At 44.4% G+C, this 16495-nt stretch overlaps 1 protein-coding gene and 1 long non-coding RNA gene across 2 annotated transcripts in view; one reads left to right on the top strand and one right to left on the bottom strand.

Annotated features, from left to right (window-relative positions):
* Positions 1 to 15981, top strand: part of LOC126512071 (uncharacterized) — a 75880-nt gene extending 59899 nt beyond the window's left edge. The window contains exon 2 of the long non-coding RNA XR_007594900.1: positions 15154 to 15981. This is a non-coding gene — a long non-coding RNA (uncharacterized lncRNA). The remainder of the gene's footprint in view (positions 1 to 15153) is intronic.
* On the bottom strand, positions 10608 to 11078 carry Scp2d1 (SCP2 sterol binding domain containing 1). Its single transcript, XM_050159631.1, has one exon. The coding sequence runs from the start codon at positions 11076 to 11078 to the stop codon at positions 10608 to 10610; it is 471 nt and encodes a 156-aa protein (XP_050015588.1).
* Positions 15982 to 16495: the final 514 nt, after the last annotated feature.

Here is a 16495-nt window from a genome sequence, read left to right as displayed (position 1 = left end):
TTGTTTTGATTGTTTTGATTCTTCTTTGGACTTCACCATCTGTCTTCCCCAGCCCTCTTCTACCTTCCTGGGCTTTCCCCAGGGCTTGAAGCCCACTCTGCATATGTGGCAGATCCCCCCAAAGCCCGTCAATCAGCAACTGTCCCAGAAGCCCCTAGCTGAAGACTTGTGAGAAGATGCAGAGGTGTCTTTATGCCAGGTCCTGTTATGGGACTAAGGCCCAGTGGCGCCGTTCAGCAAAGAGCCCTGTGTCACCTGCCTTCACCCCCTATCATGGCAACTCCTGAACAAGTACCTCTGGAAACACCTTCCAGATCACCTGCTGACGTTCAAGTCTTGGCCCAGGTACCATTTTCAAGATCATCAAATCCGAGGAGCTCCTGGTCTTGAAACATTCATTTACCACCATATCTGAAAACCATAGACTGAGTGATGGAATTTTATTCAGCTCACAGTTTTAGATGCTGGGAAGTCTGAGAAAGGGTCACCTCTAGTGAATTTTTTCTTGTTGATGAGGACTTTGCAGAATGAGCTAGACAAGTCACTCCTTGGATACCCCACTAGTCATGAGAAGAGACCCAGTCACTTTATAGGGTCCCATCTGATTTTATTTTATATGTGAGATATATACTGAGATGAGGCAGGGTCTTACTATAGGAACCATAGTTATGAAGGAAGGAAGTAGCGTCTCTAGCAAAGTATTCTAAGTTCTGCTCTTCACTCATGGTTCACATGAACCTTTAGCCTCTCTGAGCCTTGGCTTCCCCTTTCTTTTCAGGGTTATGCTGCTACCTTGGGTGAGAAGAAATGGATTTCAGCACCATCACATCCTGCTGCCAGCACAAACCTGGCACTGGAGGATTCATCGGTATTTGCTAAATGATCGATTCGATTAATAAAATGATGACAGTTCAATTGTAGATTGGATTAGGTTCTTGCAGTGTCCAGACCTCATCCTCCAAAAACGCTTCCCATGTCCTCTTGTCCTATTCATTGAATTGATGGTGCATGGTCTGTGGATGGCAGAAAGCAACTGTATATAAAATCCCCAGCTAGGGCCACTATTGGGGAAGATTACGGAGCCTTTGGGAGGTAGAGCTTCATTGAAGGAAGTCCCTAACTGGAAGAGGGCTTTGAGGTTTTATAGCGTGACCCTGCTTGCTGTTGGCTTTCTGCTTCTTGTATGCAGGTGCACCATGACTAGATGGCTTCTTGTCCCTACTACCATGCCTGTTGCCATGTCTTCCCCGCTGTGATGGACTCTATTCCCCCAGAACTGTAAGCCAAAAGAAACCCTTTTTTCTTTAAGTTGGTGCTGTTGCTGGGGTATCTTATCACAGCAACAGAAAAGAAATTAGTACAAGCTAAAAACGGGTGATGAAGAGCTGTTTTCCAATGATGCACAACCAGATAAGCTGGTGCACAACACACACACACACACACACATACAAACACACACTTCTGAGCCTCTTGTTCCACACTGGGTAATCACCCAAGCCAAATTTCACTCCCGCCACCTCTCAGCAGAAGAAAAGAGAAAAACTGCCTAGTGCGAATCTCATTAACAGCAAACTGGGCTGATGGGGGAGGAGGTGGCTCCCAAGGAGCACCCTGTGCCTTTGACAGAATGACAAAAATCCTTCATCAGAATAAAATCCCCTTTCTTTCCTGCTTTGGGCAAATAAACAGAATAGTTCTGGCCTGGGGAAACTCCGGATTCCCGTGACTAGATCTAAGAACCAACTGCAGGTTTTGCTGCTCCTAGCACAGTTTCTCACAGGGCAGATCTAATCGATTATTTCATTCTACCTGCTAGCTCCTGCCTGCAGCCTGGGCTCCCACTCAGACACAAGAACACTCTGACGGCACCAGAAGGATGAACCAATGACTGACAGGAGCTTTCCACCACCCTTACCTGAAGCCTACCAGACCACAGCATTCTCGGTTGACCTCCGCAAAACAGAAGGAACAAAGACAGCACTGTCCCAGGCACAGACAAGGGATCCCATCCTTTTTCTCTCCCCTAGTGGGCATCCTCTTCACATCCTGTGTCACAGAATACAGATGATGCAGAGAACGTAATGAGAGAAAATAAATGCCAACCCCAAGCAAAAGGGCTGATCTTGCTCCTTGAGTTTGGAAGCTACATTTCATGGCAAATTTCTAACAGCATATCAGCGAACAGGAAGAAGTTCCCACATGGTCAAACCACCCACCCCTGACCCTCAAGGGGAGCAGTTTTAAAGGACGGATGTGTGTGGTACTCTGTGAAATAAGTCAAAACTCAAGGTAGGAAGGTAGGAAATAGCATCTAGGATCGGCTTTTATTCTGGTGGAAAAACAAAACAAAACCAAGAAAAGGAGGGCTGAACATACTCAATCTGTGTGTTGGCTCTTGTGGGATTATATCTAGAAGCAGAGACAAGATATTTTGTGGAGAAGTGTTGGGAGCTGTGAACCACCAGATCCTGAATTTCTTGTAAACAACTTGTTTTCCTCTGCTCTGAGATGGCCTGCAGCTGCTCTGAGCACGAGACCCTCAGGAGTTCCTGATGGCAGGAGAGTGGTTTCTGGTGGGTTTGGCTGGCGCATGGCTATCTCTACATAATCTGCCCCTGAACACAATAAAGGGGACATTCTTGGGGCATTCTTGTTTCAAGGATGACCTGTCTCTCTCTCTCTCTGTCTCTGTCTCTTTGTGTGTTTCAATCTCCAGCCCCTTGCCTGGTTCACGAACTGTATGGCGGTACATAGAGCGCAGATGGGCATGGTGCACCACAGAGAAGGGCCAGGAAAAAGAGATGAAGTAAAAAGAACTAAATTTTCCCTAAATGTTTGTGGTGATTTGAATAGAAATACCCCTATAGACTCATGTGTTTGAGCACTTGACCCCATAGGGAGTGGCACTATTAGGAGGTAAGGCCTTGTTGGAGGAAGTGCCACTGTAGAGGTAGGGTTTGAGGTCTCCTATGTGCCCAAACTCCATGTAGTGTACATACAGTCTCCTTCTGCTGTCTATGGATCAAGATATAGGACTCTCCAGCTCCTTCCCCAACACCATGTCTGCATTCACACCATCATGTTTCCTGCTGTGATAATAGTGGACCAAATCTCTGAAACTGTAAGCCAGCCTCCATTAAATGTTTTTCTCGAGAGGGAGGGGGAATGGAGTGGGGGGAGGGGGAGAGGAGTTGGAGGAAGGGGAGGGAAATGGGAGGCAGGGAGGAGGCTGAAATTTTTTCAACAAAAAAAATAAAATAAAATAAAGTAAATGCCAAGAAGAACAAAAAAAAAAAAAAGAGTTGCCATGGTCACGGGGTCTCTTCACATCAGTTGAAACCCTAACTAAGACAATAGTTTTTAATGTAGTCAGACATTTTTGTCAGGACCGGAGGTTCTCCAATAATGACGTGGAGATTCATTATTAATTATGAAAGTTCAGCCAATAGCTTAGGCTTGTTTCTAACTATCTCTACTAAAATTAACCCGTTTCTATTAATTTACTTCCTGCCTCTTGGCTTTATTATCTCACCCTCATAGTGCTCCTTCTGTTTGCTCTGAGTCTCCTCGTGTCTCACAGTCTCCACCTTTCTTCCTACCATCCTCTGTGCCTAGAAATCCTGCCTAGTGATTGGTCGTTCAGTTTTTTATTAAACCAATCAGAGTGACACTTCTTCACATTGTACAAAAAGATTCTTCCACAACTCTTTTATATTATTCAGATTTTTTCTTTTATAAGTTTTATTTTTAATTGTTCTCATGTGACTGTAGGTGGGTTTGCGCACTTGAGTACAGTTCCTGTGGAGGGCAGAAGTACAGTTGGTTGTGAGTCATCCAACATGGGAGCTGGGAACCATACTCAGTCACCCTGGAAGAGCAGCAAGCATCCTGAGCCACTGGCCAGCCCCTATTTGGAATTTTTTGTGGACTTTTTAATATTAAAAAAGTTTTTTCACTAACTCAACAAACAGTTGTAAAATCTATAGTGTACACCAGACTCCCAAAGAATGAGGCAACGTGAAACCAGGAAAGGGACCTGATTGGCTCTGCTCCCCGGACCTCCCACCCTAGTAGTGCAGAGGGGGCCTCATGACCTGACAAACTGAGACTTCTCTGAGGAAGGACAAACTGCTGACTGAATAGCAAGATGACAGTGTGACCCAGGACTGTGCTGGCAAAGCCAGGGCATGTGTTTGTCCCAGATGAGAAGAGCCACAGAAACTCAGAACACGGGGCTGAGGTTGGGGGAACACATACATTGTGGAAGAACAGGATAACTGAATGAGGGTCCGTTTCATGAAGGTTTGGGTGAGGTTTAGATGGCGGAGTCAGAGGAAGTGGAATTATAGAACTGTGGGCCCTAGGAATGCTTTGCATCTCAGTCCTGAGGGCTGTGGCCATGGTGAGGTTCATGGGTTACAAGCTGTATAACAAGACATGTGGCCTGGATGGCTTAAGCAATAGCCATCACTCTTCAGAGTTCTGGAAGCTGATCTCCCTGCTTCTCACAAGAACACTTACCTCATATCGGCGACTCACCCCAGGGACCACTCAACATTAATTCCCCTCCCAGGGTTGGTACTTTGATATAGGATATCTTTTCATGGTGCCGTGACTCCAACGCAGCGCCTTGGCATGCTGGGCTAGCGCTCTATCCTTAAACCATAACCCCAACCATATGCTTCCCGTGAAATGGAGAGGGTCTGGATGAGTGTTATTACAGGCCAAAGGGATTCTAAGGATATAACTGACTTTTCAGTGGAGATTAAGAAAGGGAGATTATCCTGGAACCACAGCGGTGCAGTGTAACCACAGGAGCCCCATAAAGTAGACAAAGAAAACTGGGGTGGAAGGACCCAGTGAAGTTTGGAGCAGGAGGGCTCCACACAGCACTTCTCATTCTGCAGATGAGGACCCCCCCAAAGCTGATCCTGTCCTAATCTCAGTGATTGCAATGTTAACTTTCCTATGGATTCTCACACAAGGCACAGCCTAGCCAATTCCCTGATGTCATCGTTGGGAGCTGAGCCCACCTGGACTTCTAGTCAGCAAGAATTGAGACTTAATGCATGGATATTGTTTTGAGTCATTAAATTTGCATTATTTGTTATATGGCCATGGGAAAAAATGAGCAGAGTGTCTCTCTCAGTTAAAGGAAAAAATAAGGCACCTTACAGTATGGAGCTATGTTAGCAACTGAGCAAGACAGGGACCTACGAGGACAGACTCACTATATTAATGCCTCTTTAAAGGGCCATCTCCTTTATTTTCAGCGAAATTTTAATGGTGTAAATTGAGCATGGCCAAACATACACTGTCCGCCATATTAACCTTAAACATGTCCCAGGGCCTTGAGTTAAGCGTGCCCCAAAATGTAATGACTTGCTTGGGGTTTGGGTTTCTTTTTTCCTTTAGCAGCTGGAGAGGTGGTTCAATTCCCAGAATCCATGCTGGGCAGTGCACAACACCCCTAAGTCCAGTTTCTAGGTGCCTAACACACTGTTGGCTCCACAGGCGTGGCACTCGTGTTCACAAACCCATACACAGACACGCATACACACACTTAGTTTTAAAAATTCAAAAATAAGGGTGGAGAGGTAACTCAGTAAAAGCACTTGCTGAGCAAGTATGAGAACCTGAGTTTGAATCCCTAGCGTCCATGTAAAAAGTCAGGCATGTATGTAAGCACCTGTAATCCCAAATTTGGGGGGACAGGGATAAACTAATCCTGAGAGGTCACTGACCGGCCAAAGTGAACTTCTGTATCAGTGAGAAACCCTGTCTCAAAGCAATAAGGTGAGGAGCCGAGAAAGACACCATCCTTCTCTAGCCTCCACATGCCTGTACTCAGGTGTGAAAACTCATACAGTTGTGTGATTACACTATACCAAACACACACACTATACAAGTACAACACACACGTGTAAAAAATAAGCCTTTAAAAAAGTATTACCTTAAACTGAGCATGCTCAGGAATGGGCCACAGCTGTATGTGAATACACTCAGCGCCCACAGAATAAGATCCCCAGTTTCCTCTACTGAAGGACGGCATGGCTTTGATTGACTCCTGGGCTCTCTAGACCTGCTGCAGGTGGCAAATCTGTCTTCATCCTTCTATCTTGGCCAGGTCTTTTCCTGGTTTAGCACTCCCCAAGATACAAACCCATTGTGTTCCATTCCATAAATAAACCCTGTTGGGAATCCCAGGAAGCAGGCCCAGCTTGGGAAAACGACAATGTGAACATTGTAATGTCAGACCTAGTTAGCACAGCATCAGTGCCAAGGATGCAGCAAGCAGAGGAGGACCTGGGTCTTTCTGGAGGACTCCCCCCCCCCCACAGACACACACACACACCACTCCTGAGCTATTGCCTGGCAGGAACATGGGCTCAGTGTGGACAAAATTCTAATTTTTTCGGAAGAATCCAGGAGTCTCATTTTTAAGTCTTAACTCAGTCTTAAAAACACTGCCCTGGCCAACTTTGTGCTGACCAAACCAAACACAGATGTGTACTTGAGCCAGATGTGACCTTCTGAGAGCCCCATCTGAGTATAAGACAAAAGGCAGAGAAGTCCCTGGAGCACAGCAGGGGAAACCCCAAGCATGGCCCTTTTTAGAGACGAAAAGGAGCCCCTGAAAGCCCTCACTCACTCACCTTCTCACCTTGATTCTCATTCCGAAGAGAAGGGAAGTCACACTTATGGAAAGTGCAGCTTGGTGAGCGGCATGTCCTGATTGTAGCTCCCTGGCACACTGTCCTGACAGGGCCCGGACTACTGCTTCCAGATGAGGCATCTGTGGCAAGGAGTGGTTCACTAACCATCAGTGACACAGTATGACATGGGACCGTTTCTTGTGAATTCCTAAGGGCTTCCTGCAGTGTTGCCCAAGTCCTGAGCAGCTTCCTCTGCTTACTCAAGGCTCCTGTTCGCGCCTGTCTCCAGCTTCTGCCGCGAGAGTTAGTCGGTCTCCCGTGGGGTTGCTGGCTCCTCTGCTATCAGGCCCCACCTTCCAGATCCCTTCTCATTGCTTGCTCATAGCTCAGTCTATCATTTTCTCAATCCAAGATTCTCAAGGAAGGAACCTGAGTCAGGTTTGTTTGGGTGGACCTTAGGTCAGATGCTGCTCCAAGCATCAGCTAGCCTCTCCTTTGGTTGTCCTATGTGGTCCTTGCCTCAAGGCCAGTCAGTGGCGGTGAATGCCAACTCACAGCCTGAGCAAGGCTCTCTGGATCCCTGAACTTGGACTTGCCGTTTCCCTCATATAGTGTCCTGTACATCTGCCCACCCTCTTGTGGCCTAGTTGGAGGAAGCCCGGTCTTTCTGAACAAAGAACTCTGAGTGAAGCCTCCACAGATGCCATGAGAGCAGGACGCAGCAGGAACACCACTGTGTGCTTATCGGTTTTCATGACCCCAGGGAGAAAAGAAACCAAGATACACGGTCAGGTGACCACCCAGACCCTTAGCAATCTCTTCCCATGGAGTGGACTCACTCAACAGAGCGTCGTTTGAACAAACAGCCTTTCCCTTCCCCAAAGAAGAGATGCTCTGGGAACAACAGCCATTGCTTTGCCTTCTCCTCCACGGAGAATCTCGGGGTCATCTAAATCAGCCAAGGGTGGGAAACCAGGCCTGTGACAGGTCAAAGGACTCATTTCCCTGAGACAGGGTTAACCACAAGTCCCCTTGGAAATGTCCTTGCTGGGAACAAAGGCTGCCTTTAGGGCAGCTTTAGCGCTTGCACTGAGACATGGACAACAGAAGTCCATGTACGTTAGTAAAGTGTAAAATTGGGTGTATTGATCTATAGATCATTTGTAACCCCTCGCCACACGGAGATAATGACTACATCCATCAGCCCAAGTTTCCCCATGATCATTTGAAACACCTCCCCCATCCTTCCCACGCCCCATTCTCATCTCCTGGCAAACTGCCATCACACTCACATTTTCTAATAGTTTTTTCCTCATCTTTTCCAGTGTTTTATAATACTATAGCATCTACTCAGGTCTCTCTGGCATCTTCTCATCAACATAATTATTTTCTTCTTTCCATCTGCTGTGCTGGGTGTGCAACTATAATTCATTCCTTTTTATTGCTAAGTAGTATTCTATGGTATGACAGTCCACAATTTGTTCATCCCTTCTCCTATTGATAGACATTTGCTTCGCTTTCAGTTTTAAATAATTAGCAACATAGCTACAGTTAATGTTTGAACCAGGCTTTTATGTTTCTTTGATATTTTCCTTTTTTATTTGCATTTTTAATTTTTATAGAATTTCATACATGAGAACTATATATCATTTCACCCCTCCTTTTCCCCTCCAACTCTTCCGATATCCCCCCCACTTCTTCTCAAACTCAAGTCCTCCTTGTAATTATTGTGGTGTGTGTGAATACACTGAGTATGTATAACTGAGCCCATTTACTGTTATTTATATATACCCGTGTCTACTTAGGGCGGACCACATGGGACTGGGTAACCTAATTCAGAGGGCTGATCCCCGAAGAAGGCTGAATTTTCCTCTCTCGGTAGCCATTGGTATCCTGTAGCTCTTCATCTCGGGGTAGGACCTTATGAAATTTTCTCCATCCACATCGTCATGTCAATTAGTATTGTCATTATGCAGGTCTTGTTTAGGTGGCCACATGGCTGAAGTTTCCTGGATGCAACTTTCACATCATATATAGAAGACACCTATCTTACGGCAAGAGTCCTGGTCCCCTGGCCCCTAGCAGTCTTTTCACACACATCCCTTCGGCAGTGCTCCCTATGTAGAATTTCATTGCAGATGTACCAGTTGGGGTTGGAGATCCCACAATCACTTATTCTCTGCATTTAAGCAGTGTTTTTAACTTTAAAAATGGTTATATGTATTTGTGCGTAGAGATGACAGGACTATTTCTAGGGGTGTGCTTGCTTCTTGCTTCTCTCCTTCCACTGTGTGCGTTCCAGAAATCAAACCCAGGTTCTCAGCCTCGGTAGTCGTTTCCCTTCCTCACTGAGCCGTCTCGTTGGCTTTCATACAAGTTTTTGTACTTGTACATATATGTTTGCCTTAAGATATTACTTTAAAATGAAATGACATTGGGTAGGTACCATGCCTTTAATGTGTTCCCCAAAATTGATGTCCTGGAAACTGACTCCCTAAGTTTATGTTACTGGTATCAAGAGGATGAATGTTTGGGAGATGTTTGGGTTGAGATGAGGTCATAAGTATGGGACCATCATGATGCTATTAGTAGCTTTATAAGAAACAAAATTCACTTGACCTAGTAAACCACTCACTGTGTGATGCCCTTTTCCATTTTACAACACAACAGATAAGCCCTCTTGGATGGTAATAGTATTCCAGCACCATGCTCCAAGAATTCCTAGAGCCTTTGAGACCATAAGTCAAATAAACTTCTCTTCTGTATAAAGTACTCAATCTCAGATGTTGTATTATGGCAGCATAAAATAGACTAAGAAGACAGACCTGTGTTGATCACCAAAGTTCTGACATAACTTTCATAGGAGCCTCAGAATATCTATGTTGCACATATTTAAAGATTCGTTCAGACCACATGTGAACCAATGATGCGCACACTCCCTTGTGGAGACCAAATGAGCTGTAGTTGGCTTCATACCAGTCCAAGAAAACATGTGAGGAAAGCTACCAGAAAGAGGAAAACCCCTTGCATGAACTTGATTCTTAAAATGCCAATGCACAAACTCCCAGTAACATGAATTCTTTAGAAATGGATCAGAGAGAACTATGTAGCCTGTCTTTAAATAATGACAGCATCTCACTGGTCTTGCATAGAACAATGGTCAATACCGTAACCTTCCCACACAGCAAAGGAGGGCAAAAGCTCTTCAAAGGTGGCCCCACTGACATTGAAACATGGCTGAAAGGTACGTTCTCCCCAACTGAGCCGAAACTGAGGTTCCCATCACACAGACTTGAACTATGCTTCTGGACAATTCTGCTTCATGATCTGGCCTAAGAACCACCTTGAATATCTTTCAGGCCCTTCAACTTTCCTGGCTTGAATCCATCAAAGGATACACTATGCCAGGAACAACATCTCACTATTGCCGGGTTCCAAGCACAGAGCTGTAGAGATCACCGTCTCAGGGCCTTGAGACCTGCAGTAAGCTCTCCTTCTGAAATGAAATCACCATGCATAGTGCCCACATACTCACTTCTTTCCCCTAAAGCTCCAAACTACTAAAAAGGCTATATATTTTTCTAATAGATAGATAGATAGATAGATAGATAGATAGATAGATAGATAGATATACTCATATCTTAGAAAATCATCAGCTTTAAGATCCAAACAGAATGACCCATTCAGCTTCATGTGGCCTCACATTGACATAAGAGGATAAACCCAGCTGAGAAAATGAAAAGACAAAGGTTTTAAGTGTTACACTCCAACATTTTTTTACTGTCCCAGAACCCAGCAAATGTAAACATCAGCAGGAAATCAATTGAACTTGAATAGGAAGATTTTGAGTAAAAATATTGGCTATTTTTTCCTTTAATCTTCAGTTTAAGCATGGCTACCACTCAACATTATACACCAGAAGTCTTGATCTTGTCTGGGTTTCTTGCATGCTTAAAATTTGCCCCAGTCTCTGAAGATCTTCTCCAGCTTCTGGCTAAGGAAAACTTTGCCTTTCACTTTGAACTTGCCAGCCAGAAAAGCCTTCTGTGGGTTCATCTTACCCACAACTAACTCCATGAATACAGAGTCAGGAATGATGAAGACAGTGTCTGCTGGAAGCTGGGCAGATCCCAGGTACATGTCCCCAGAACCATTCTTGAGGTCAATGGTCCATTGCAGAATGGTCTTCCCATCTTTGGTGATGTCCAGCTGAAAGATGGCATTCACTTTCTTTACCAGTTGGGCTCCTACTTCTTTGATTTGATGGCTAATGTCCTCAAACACAGAGAAGCCCTGAAAGTCTGACAGTTCTAGAGGGTGTGGCAATGTTGTCTGTGTGGCTGACCCCAGAGCCAGAGAATGACAAGTCTGGGGCCTATCTCCTGCTTTGATCTTGGCTTGAGGATCAGTTCTCTTCCACATCTTACTGTGGTCTTCTTTACTTTGCCATCTGGCCTATGAGTGGCTGTGGCCAGATTAGTGTCTGAAGGTCAGATTGTGACATCAAAGGCAAGGCTCCAGCAGGGTCTGAGGCTGGTGTGTGTGTGTGCTGCAATCTTATTGGCCAAACAAATCCTAAAATATGACATAGGGTGGGGGTAATTGTGAGGCAGAAATATACCACATCCTCCTCCCACACACACTACCGCCACCACCACACCTGACCAGTTAGCACTTCTGGAACCATGAGGTCAAAGGTCTGAACTCTAGTGGAGATCAGGATACCTGGCCCCAGGCTGATCTCTAGCGACGGGAACAACTATGGCTTTCTAAAGCAGTCTTTTCCTGTTTCAACCCTGATTGAGAAAACAGTTATTTTGATTCCTTTAAAAGTACGTAATTCCATCTTAAATGCCACCATAGAACCTTCATCCAGAAACGGATGGAAACAGAGGCAGAGACCCACATTGGAGCACTGGACTGAGATCCCAAAGTCCAGTTGAAGAGTGGGAGGAGTGAGAATATGAGCAAAGAAGTCAAGACTGTGATGGGGATACCCACTGAAACAGTCTACCTGAGCTAATGGGAGCTCACCAACTACAGCCCGACTGGGAAGAAACCAGCATAGGTCCAAACTAGTCCTTCTTTAATGTGGTTGACAGTTGTGTGGCTGGGGCAGACAGGGGGACCACTGGCAGTGGCACCAGGATTTATCCCTACTGCTTGTGCTGGTTTTTGGGAACCCATTCTCTTTGGATGATACCTTGCTCAGCCTAGATATAAAAGAGAGGGCCTTGGATGTTCCTCACAGCCATGTGCCTTACCCTCTATGAGGAGTGGATGGGGGGTGGGTGGAGGTGGGAGAGTGAGGAAAGGTGGAGGGAATTGGAAGAGGGAAGGGAGTGGGAACTGGGATTGGTGTGTAAAATGAGAAAAAAATTTGTTTTCTTTTTAAAAAATAAAATAAAGTAACACAAAAATTCAAACTCTTTTTCAAAAGCACATAATTTCTTAGTCACAAATGCTGGTGCTAGATTTGGTTTTATCAGGTCACTAGTAGAGGCGAAAATAGAAGAAAAAAAAAAAACAAGGGAGAAGCAAAGATATCCCTGGGATGCTCCCTGTACCCTGGCAGGACATTGAAGACATAAGAAATTGAACAAATGACAGAGGAGAAGCTGCTCCTCCCCACAGCAGAAATCCAATTATCAAACCTCAAAAAAGTGATGAGAATAATGAATACATCAAATGACTACCTGGCACCATCATGCATTTGAAACATCTCACATTGCTATTTACATGTACTGTTTACAAAGAGAAACAACAACAACAATAAAACACAGGGGACAGGGAGATGGCTTCATCAGTCAAACCACTCGCTGAGAAAGCATTGGGCCTGAATTTAACTCTCCAACATGTAAGGCATAATCAATACATAAACTTCATATGTCTGTAGCCCCATCATTGCAGGGCAGAGACAGGCAGGTCCCAAGTCCTCAGTGGCCGGCCAGCCTAGCTGAAGTGGTAAGATTTTGGATCAGTGAGAGAACTTGCCTCAAGACAATCAGGTGGAGAATGATAAAGATACCCAGGGCCATCCTGTTAGTTCTGCATGTGCTCCCAGGCGCTGCACCTTCACACTCATGTACCTCTCTCTCTCTGTCTCTCTCTCTCTCTCTGTCTCTCTCTCTCTGTCTCTCTCTGTCTCTGTCTCTGTCTCTGTCTCTCTCTCTCTCTCTCTCTCTCTGTCTCTCTCTCTGTCTCTCTCTCATACACACACCAGCACCACCACCAGCAGCAGCAACCACCCAGCTACTCAAACAGAAATAATTTTAGTCAAGTAGTCGAAATCCAGAAAAAAAGACCTCACATCATATACATCTGATCTGTGTCCCTGGGGAGGACACAAGATCACCCATGTTGTATTAAAAGTGCATAACCAAAAAAATGTATACACTCAACATGGGAAAACATTAGACCTCAAGCAAAAGACACTTTGTGGGATAACTGGCAGGTACTTCTCCAATGTGTCAAGGTCATGATCGCAAGACTAAAGAATTGTTACAGATTTCAAAGTGCTAGGGAAATATACAACCAAAATCAATATGAAATCCTGATCCAAAATCTGGACTCTGGATCAAAATCTGGGTATTAGTGAGCCAATAGGCAAAACTCGCATATGGGTTCAAGTTTAATTAGCAACGTCAAGAAGTTCTCAATGTTAGATTGGAGCCTCACTGCTGGGAAAAAGAAGCTGTGTGAGGAGTCGCCATGGTTCTCCCGCTCCAGACAGACGCAGGTTAAGATCCTCCCTGGTAAGCCAGCTCGTGGGCTACACAGAATATTAGAAATGGGTTAGAACAATATGTAAGAGCTAGCCATAAGGAACTGGAACTATCCGGGCCAGGCAGTGTTTGAAAGAATACAGTTTCCGTGTAATTATTTCTGGGTATAAGCTAGCCATGCGGGCGGCCGGGTGCCGGGGACGCAGCCCTGCCGCTCCTATTTCAACAGATGGCGCCCAGACGTGATGGGCTAAATCCACTTAAAAACCTGAGAAGGCTTAAAAATAAGGGAAACAGAGTTTAACACAGATTTTTGCTGTTTTGTTGGTGGCGTGCTGTAGAGAGATTCCTGATTCAGCAACAGCAGCAGAGAAAAAAAGCTGCGTCATTTTAAAGCACGGCTTCCTGGTGCTGTACTGCCAGCGTGAACTCTGGCTTTAAAGCATTTCAAGGCTTTTATGGGACTGGATGTTTCTGTTCCCACTTGGGATCGGAGGAGATTGCTCTGAGACCTGCCGATGGCTCAGCGTTCCCTGCCTGCACCTGGGCAGATGGCGGAATCAGGCTTAGGCAGGCAGAAGAGCATGGCGGATTCCTGCCGCCATACAGAGACGCGTTTTCAGACTGCGCAGTGCTCTGCATGTCAGATTTGGCTGTAACTTGGATGAAAAGAGTTTCTGTGCTGCACACTCAGTCTCAGAATTAAACTGCTGATTGCAGCTCCAATGTGAACTGCTGTGTGCCTGGAACTGTGCTCAGCTCGGAAGAACCAAATGACTCTGAGGCAGGAGTGGCTGCTCCATGCTGAACTGTGCTGACCTCAGGCAGGAACTACCGTAATTACCTTAAAACTGTGCAGTTAAGGTTTAGACTGGGCAGGACACAGGCAGTACCGTATTACCTGTACATGGTGCAACTTAAGTTTTTAAGAAGTGCTTAACATTTTAAGAAATGCTCCTGGATAATAAAAAAATTACAGATTCACAATAGAACAGATTCAGACACTGTAGGATAAATGTACGTAGGCTTGGGAGAGAGAAGAAAAAGAATATAAAGAATAAAGTTAATGTCTTAAGTACAGATAGTTATAGATTAAGAGAAATAAAGAAAAATAAGCCACGTAAAAATGGAAAATTCACAGAGAGTCTGGATTATGTACATTGTGTTTTCTTTAAAATTTTTGACTGTGAAGGAGCTAAATACAGAGAGACATTTCATTATATGGGCTGCTAAGCTGAACCTGCACATATGTTCTAAAGGTATCTTGACTTCAGAATTTGGGTCTAAGGATATGATGCTTTGGAGAGGGTCTTCTTTTGTTTTCACAGAGGATGTGACCCTGTGGATTGCATCTATTCCGATTTGGTATGATAGACCACGCCCTCCTGAAAGGTTGCTGTGAACACCCTCAAAAAATTACTTCACTCAACTGCCAACTGAGATGACCCTGGCACACAGGTTATACCACAAAAGACCTAATTAACGACGCCCCTATTCAGCAGGAAGCAGTTTGGAAAGAAAAAACTACGCCCATGTTCCCAAATATTGTTTATAAATGTTCTTTTACATTTAAAGGGGGATATGATATAGATATGAATAATTTGCATTGGTATGGATTTTAAGGTCAATTTTGTTATATGTATATGTATTTTTGAACTTGATTAAGGTATTGTGATTGTGTAGTTCATTTAAAATGTAATGTATAATTAGAAAATATAGGTTGTTAATGGATAATCATCGCTAATAGTTAAGCTTGTAGTCATGTTAATTAGATTTTCTAGATATATAGAGATATATTTCAGTTAGATAGGCATTCTTCATATCTTTCAAAGACTGCAGAACATGGCATTTAAAATATTTTAATAACTTAGGACTTTTCATGACAAGGAGACACGTCTGCTCCTGGCAGCACCAGCTACTTCAAGAGGAAGATGGGCATCGAAGAGGATCCTTATGGAGTTTGATAGTCATTTGGGCAAGAAACTGCTCTTGCCTGGACTGTTGCATAAACTGGACACAGAGAACCCGCAGAGAGAGGACTGCTGAACTTGCCTAAAGGTGAAATGACCTTTTGGGGTTCCTGATTCATGAAAGAGTCTGCGAGACATTCTGCAGGACACAGCAGAAAATGACTGAACTGTCTTTGAAATTTCCTGCTTCATGGAAATGTCTCTGCATAACATGGGCCTGTAGGCCGAAGATGGATGCCCCAACGGTACAGAGGAACTTTGGATGACTGTCCAGGCAGCGAGATGTCTCTGTCATTTTTAGAGTTTTCTTACTTCTTGTTTGATAGGTAATATTATATCCTTCTGGAGTCTTTGATGGAATTGAAGAATGAATAGTTATAGTTTTCCTTAATTATGATAAAAGATAAAATAGATATAAATATTATAACTGTAATTCTTACTTGATAACTGTTTTGTTATATGTAATTTTACTATGCTAAAGTTAAAGCCTTTCTTTTTTGTTTAAACGGAAAAAGGGGAAATGATGTGGGAATGATTTCTTACTAATAAAGAAACTGCCTTGGCCCATTTTATTGGATAGAAAATTAGGTAGGCGGAGTAGACAGAGGAGAATGCTGGGAAAAAGAAGCTGTGTGAGGAGTCGCCATGGTTCTCCCGCTCCAGACAGACGCAGGTTAAGATCCTCCCTGGTAAGCCAGCTCGTGGGCTACACAGAATATTAGAAATGGGTTAGAACAATATGTAAGAGCTAGCCATAAGGAACTGGAACTATCCGGGCCAGGCAGTGTTTGAAAGAATACAGTTTCCGTGTAATTATTTCTGGGTATAAGCTAGCCATGCGGGCGGCCGGGTGCCGGGGACGCAGCCCTGCCGCTCCTATTTCAACACCTCACGCTGTAGTTTTATGAGATGCTAACATTGGAGGAAGCTGGCTATGGGATCCATAGACATTATTTTTGCATAGGATTTCGAGTCAGTTTGCCTCTGTTCAAACCTGGCCACACTACTTACTAGCTGGCTTACCTTCTTATCTAGCTACTGATTCCCACCAGGATTCTTATCTGCTAAACTGGGATAAAAGGGTACCTATCTCAGAGGCTGTGATAAAAATTAAATGTGCTAAAGCATGTGGAATGTTTAGAAT

The sequence above is a fragment of the Alexandromys fortis genome, unplaced genomic scaffold (genome assembly GCF_014885135.2).
Source record: "Alexandromys fortis isolate MF-2015 unplaced genomic scaffold, M_Fortis_MF-2015_v1.1 scaffold_115, whole genome shotgun sequence".
NCBI classification, from domain to species: Eukaryota; Metazoa; Chordata; class Mammalia; order Rodentia; family Cricetidae; genus Alexandromys; species Alexandromys fortis.
This window is presented reverse-complemented; position numbering and strand designations above follow the sequence as displayed.

Excerpts from the sequence above, each read along its gene's own strand:
- Scp2d1 (XM_050159631.1), bottom strand. The coding sequence starts at position 11,078 with ATGTGGAAGAGAACTGATCCTCAAGCCAAGATCAAAGCAGGAGATAGG.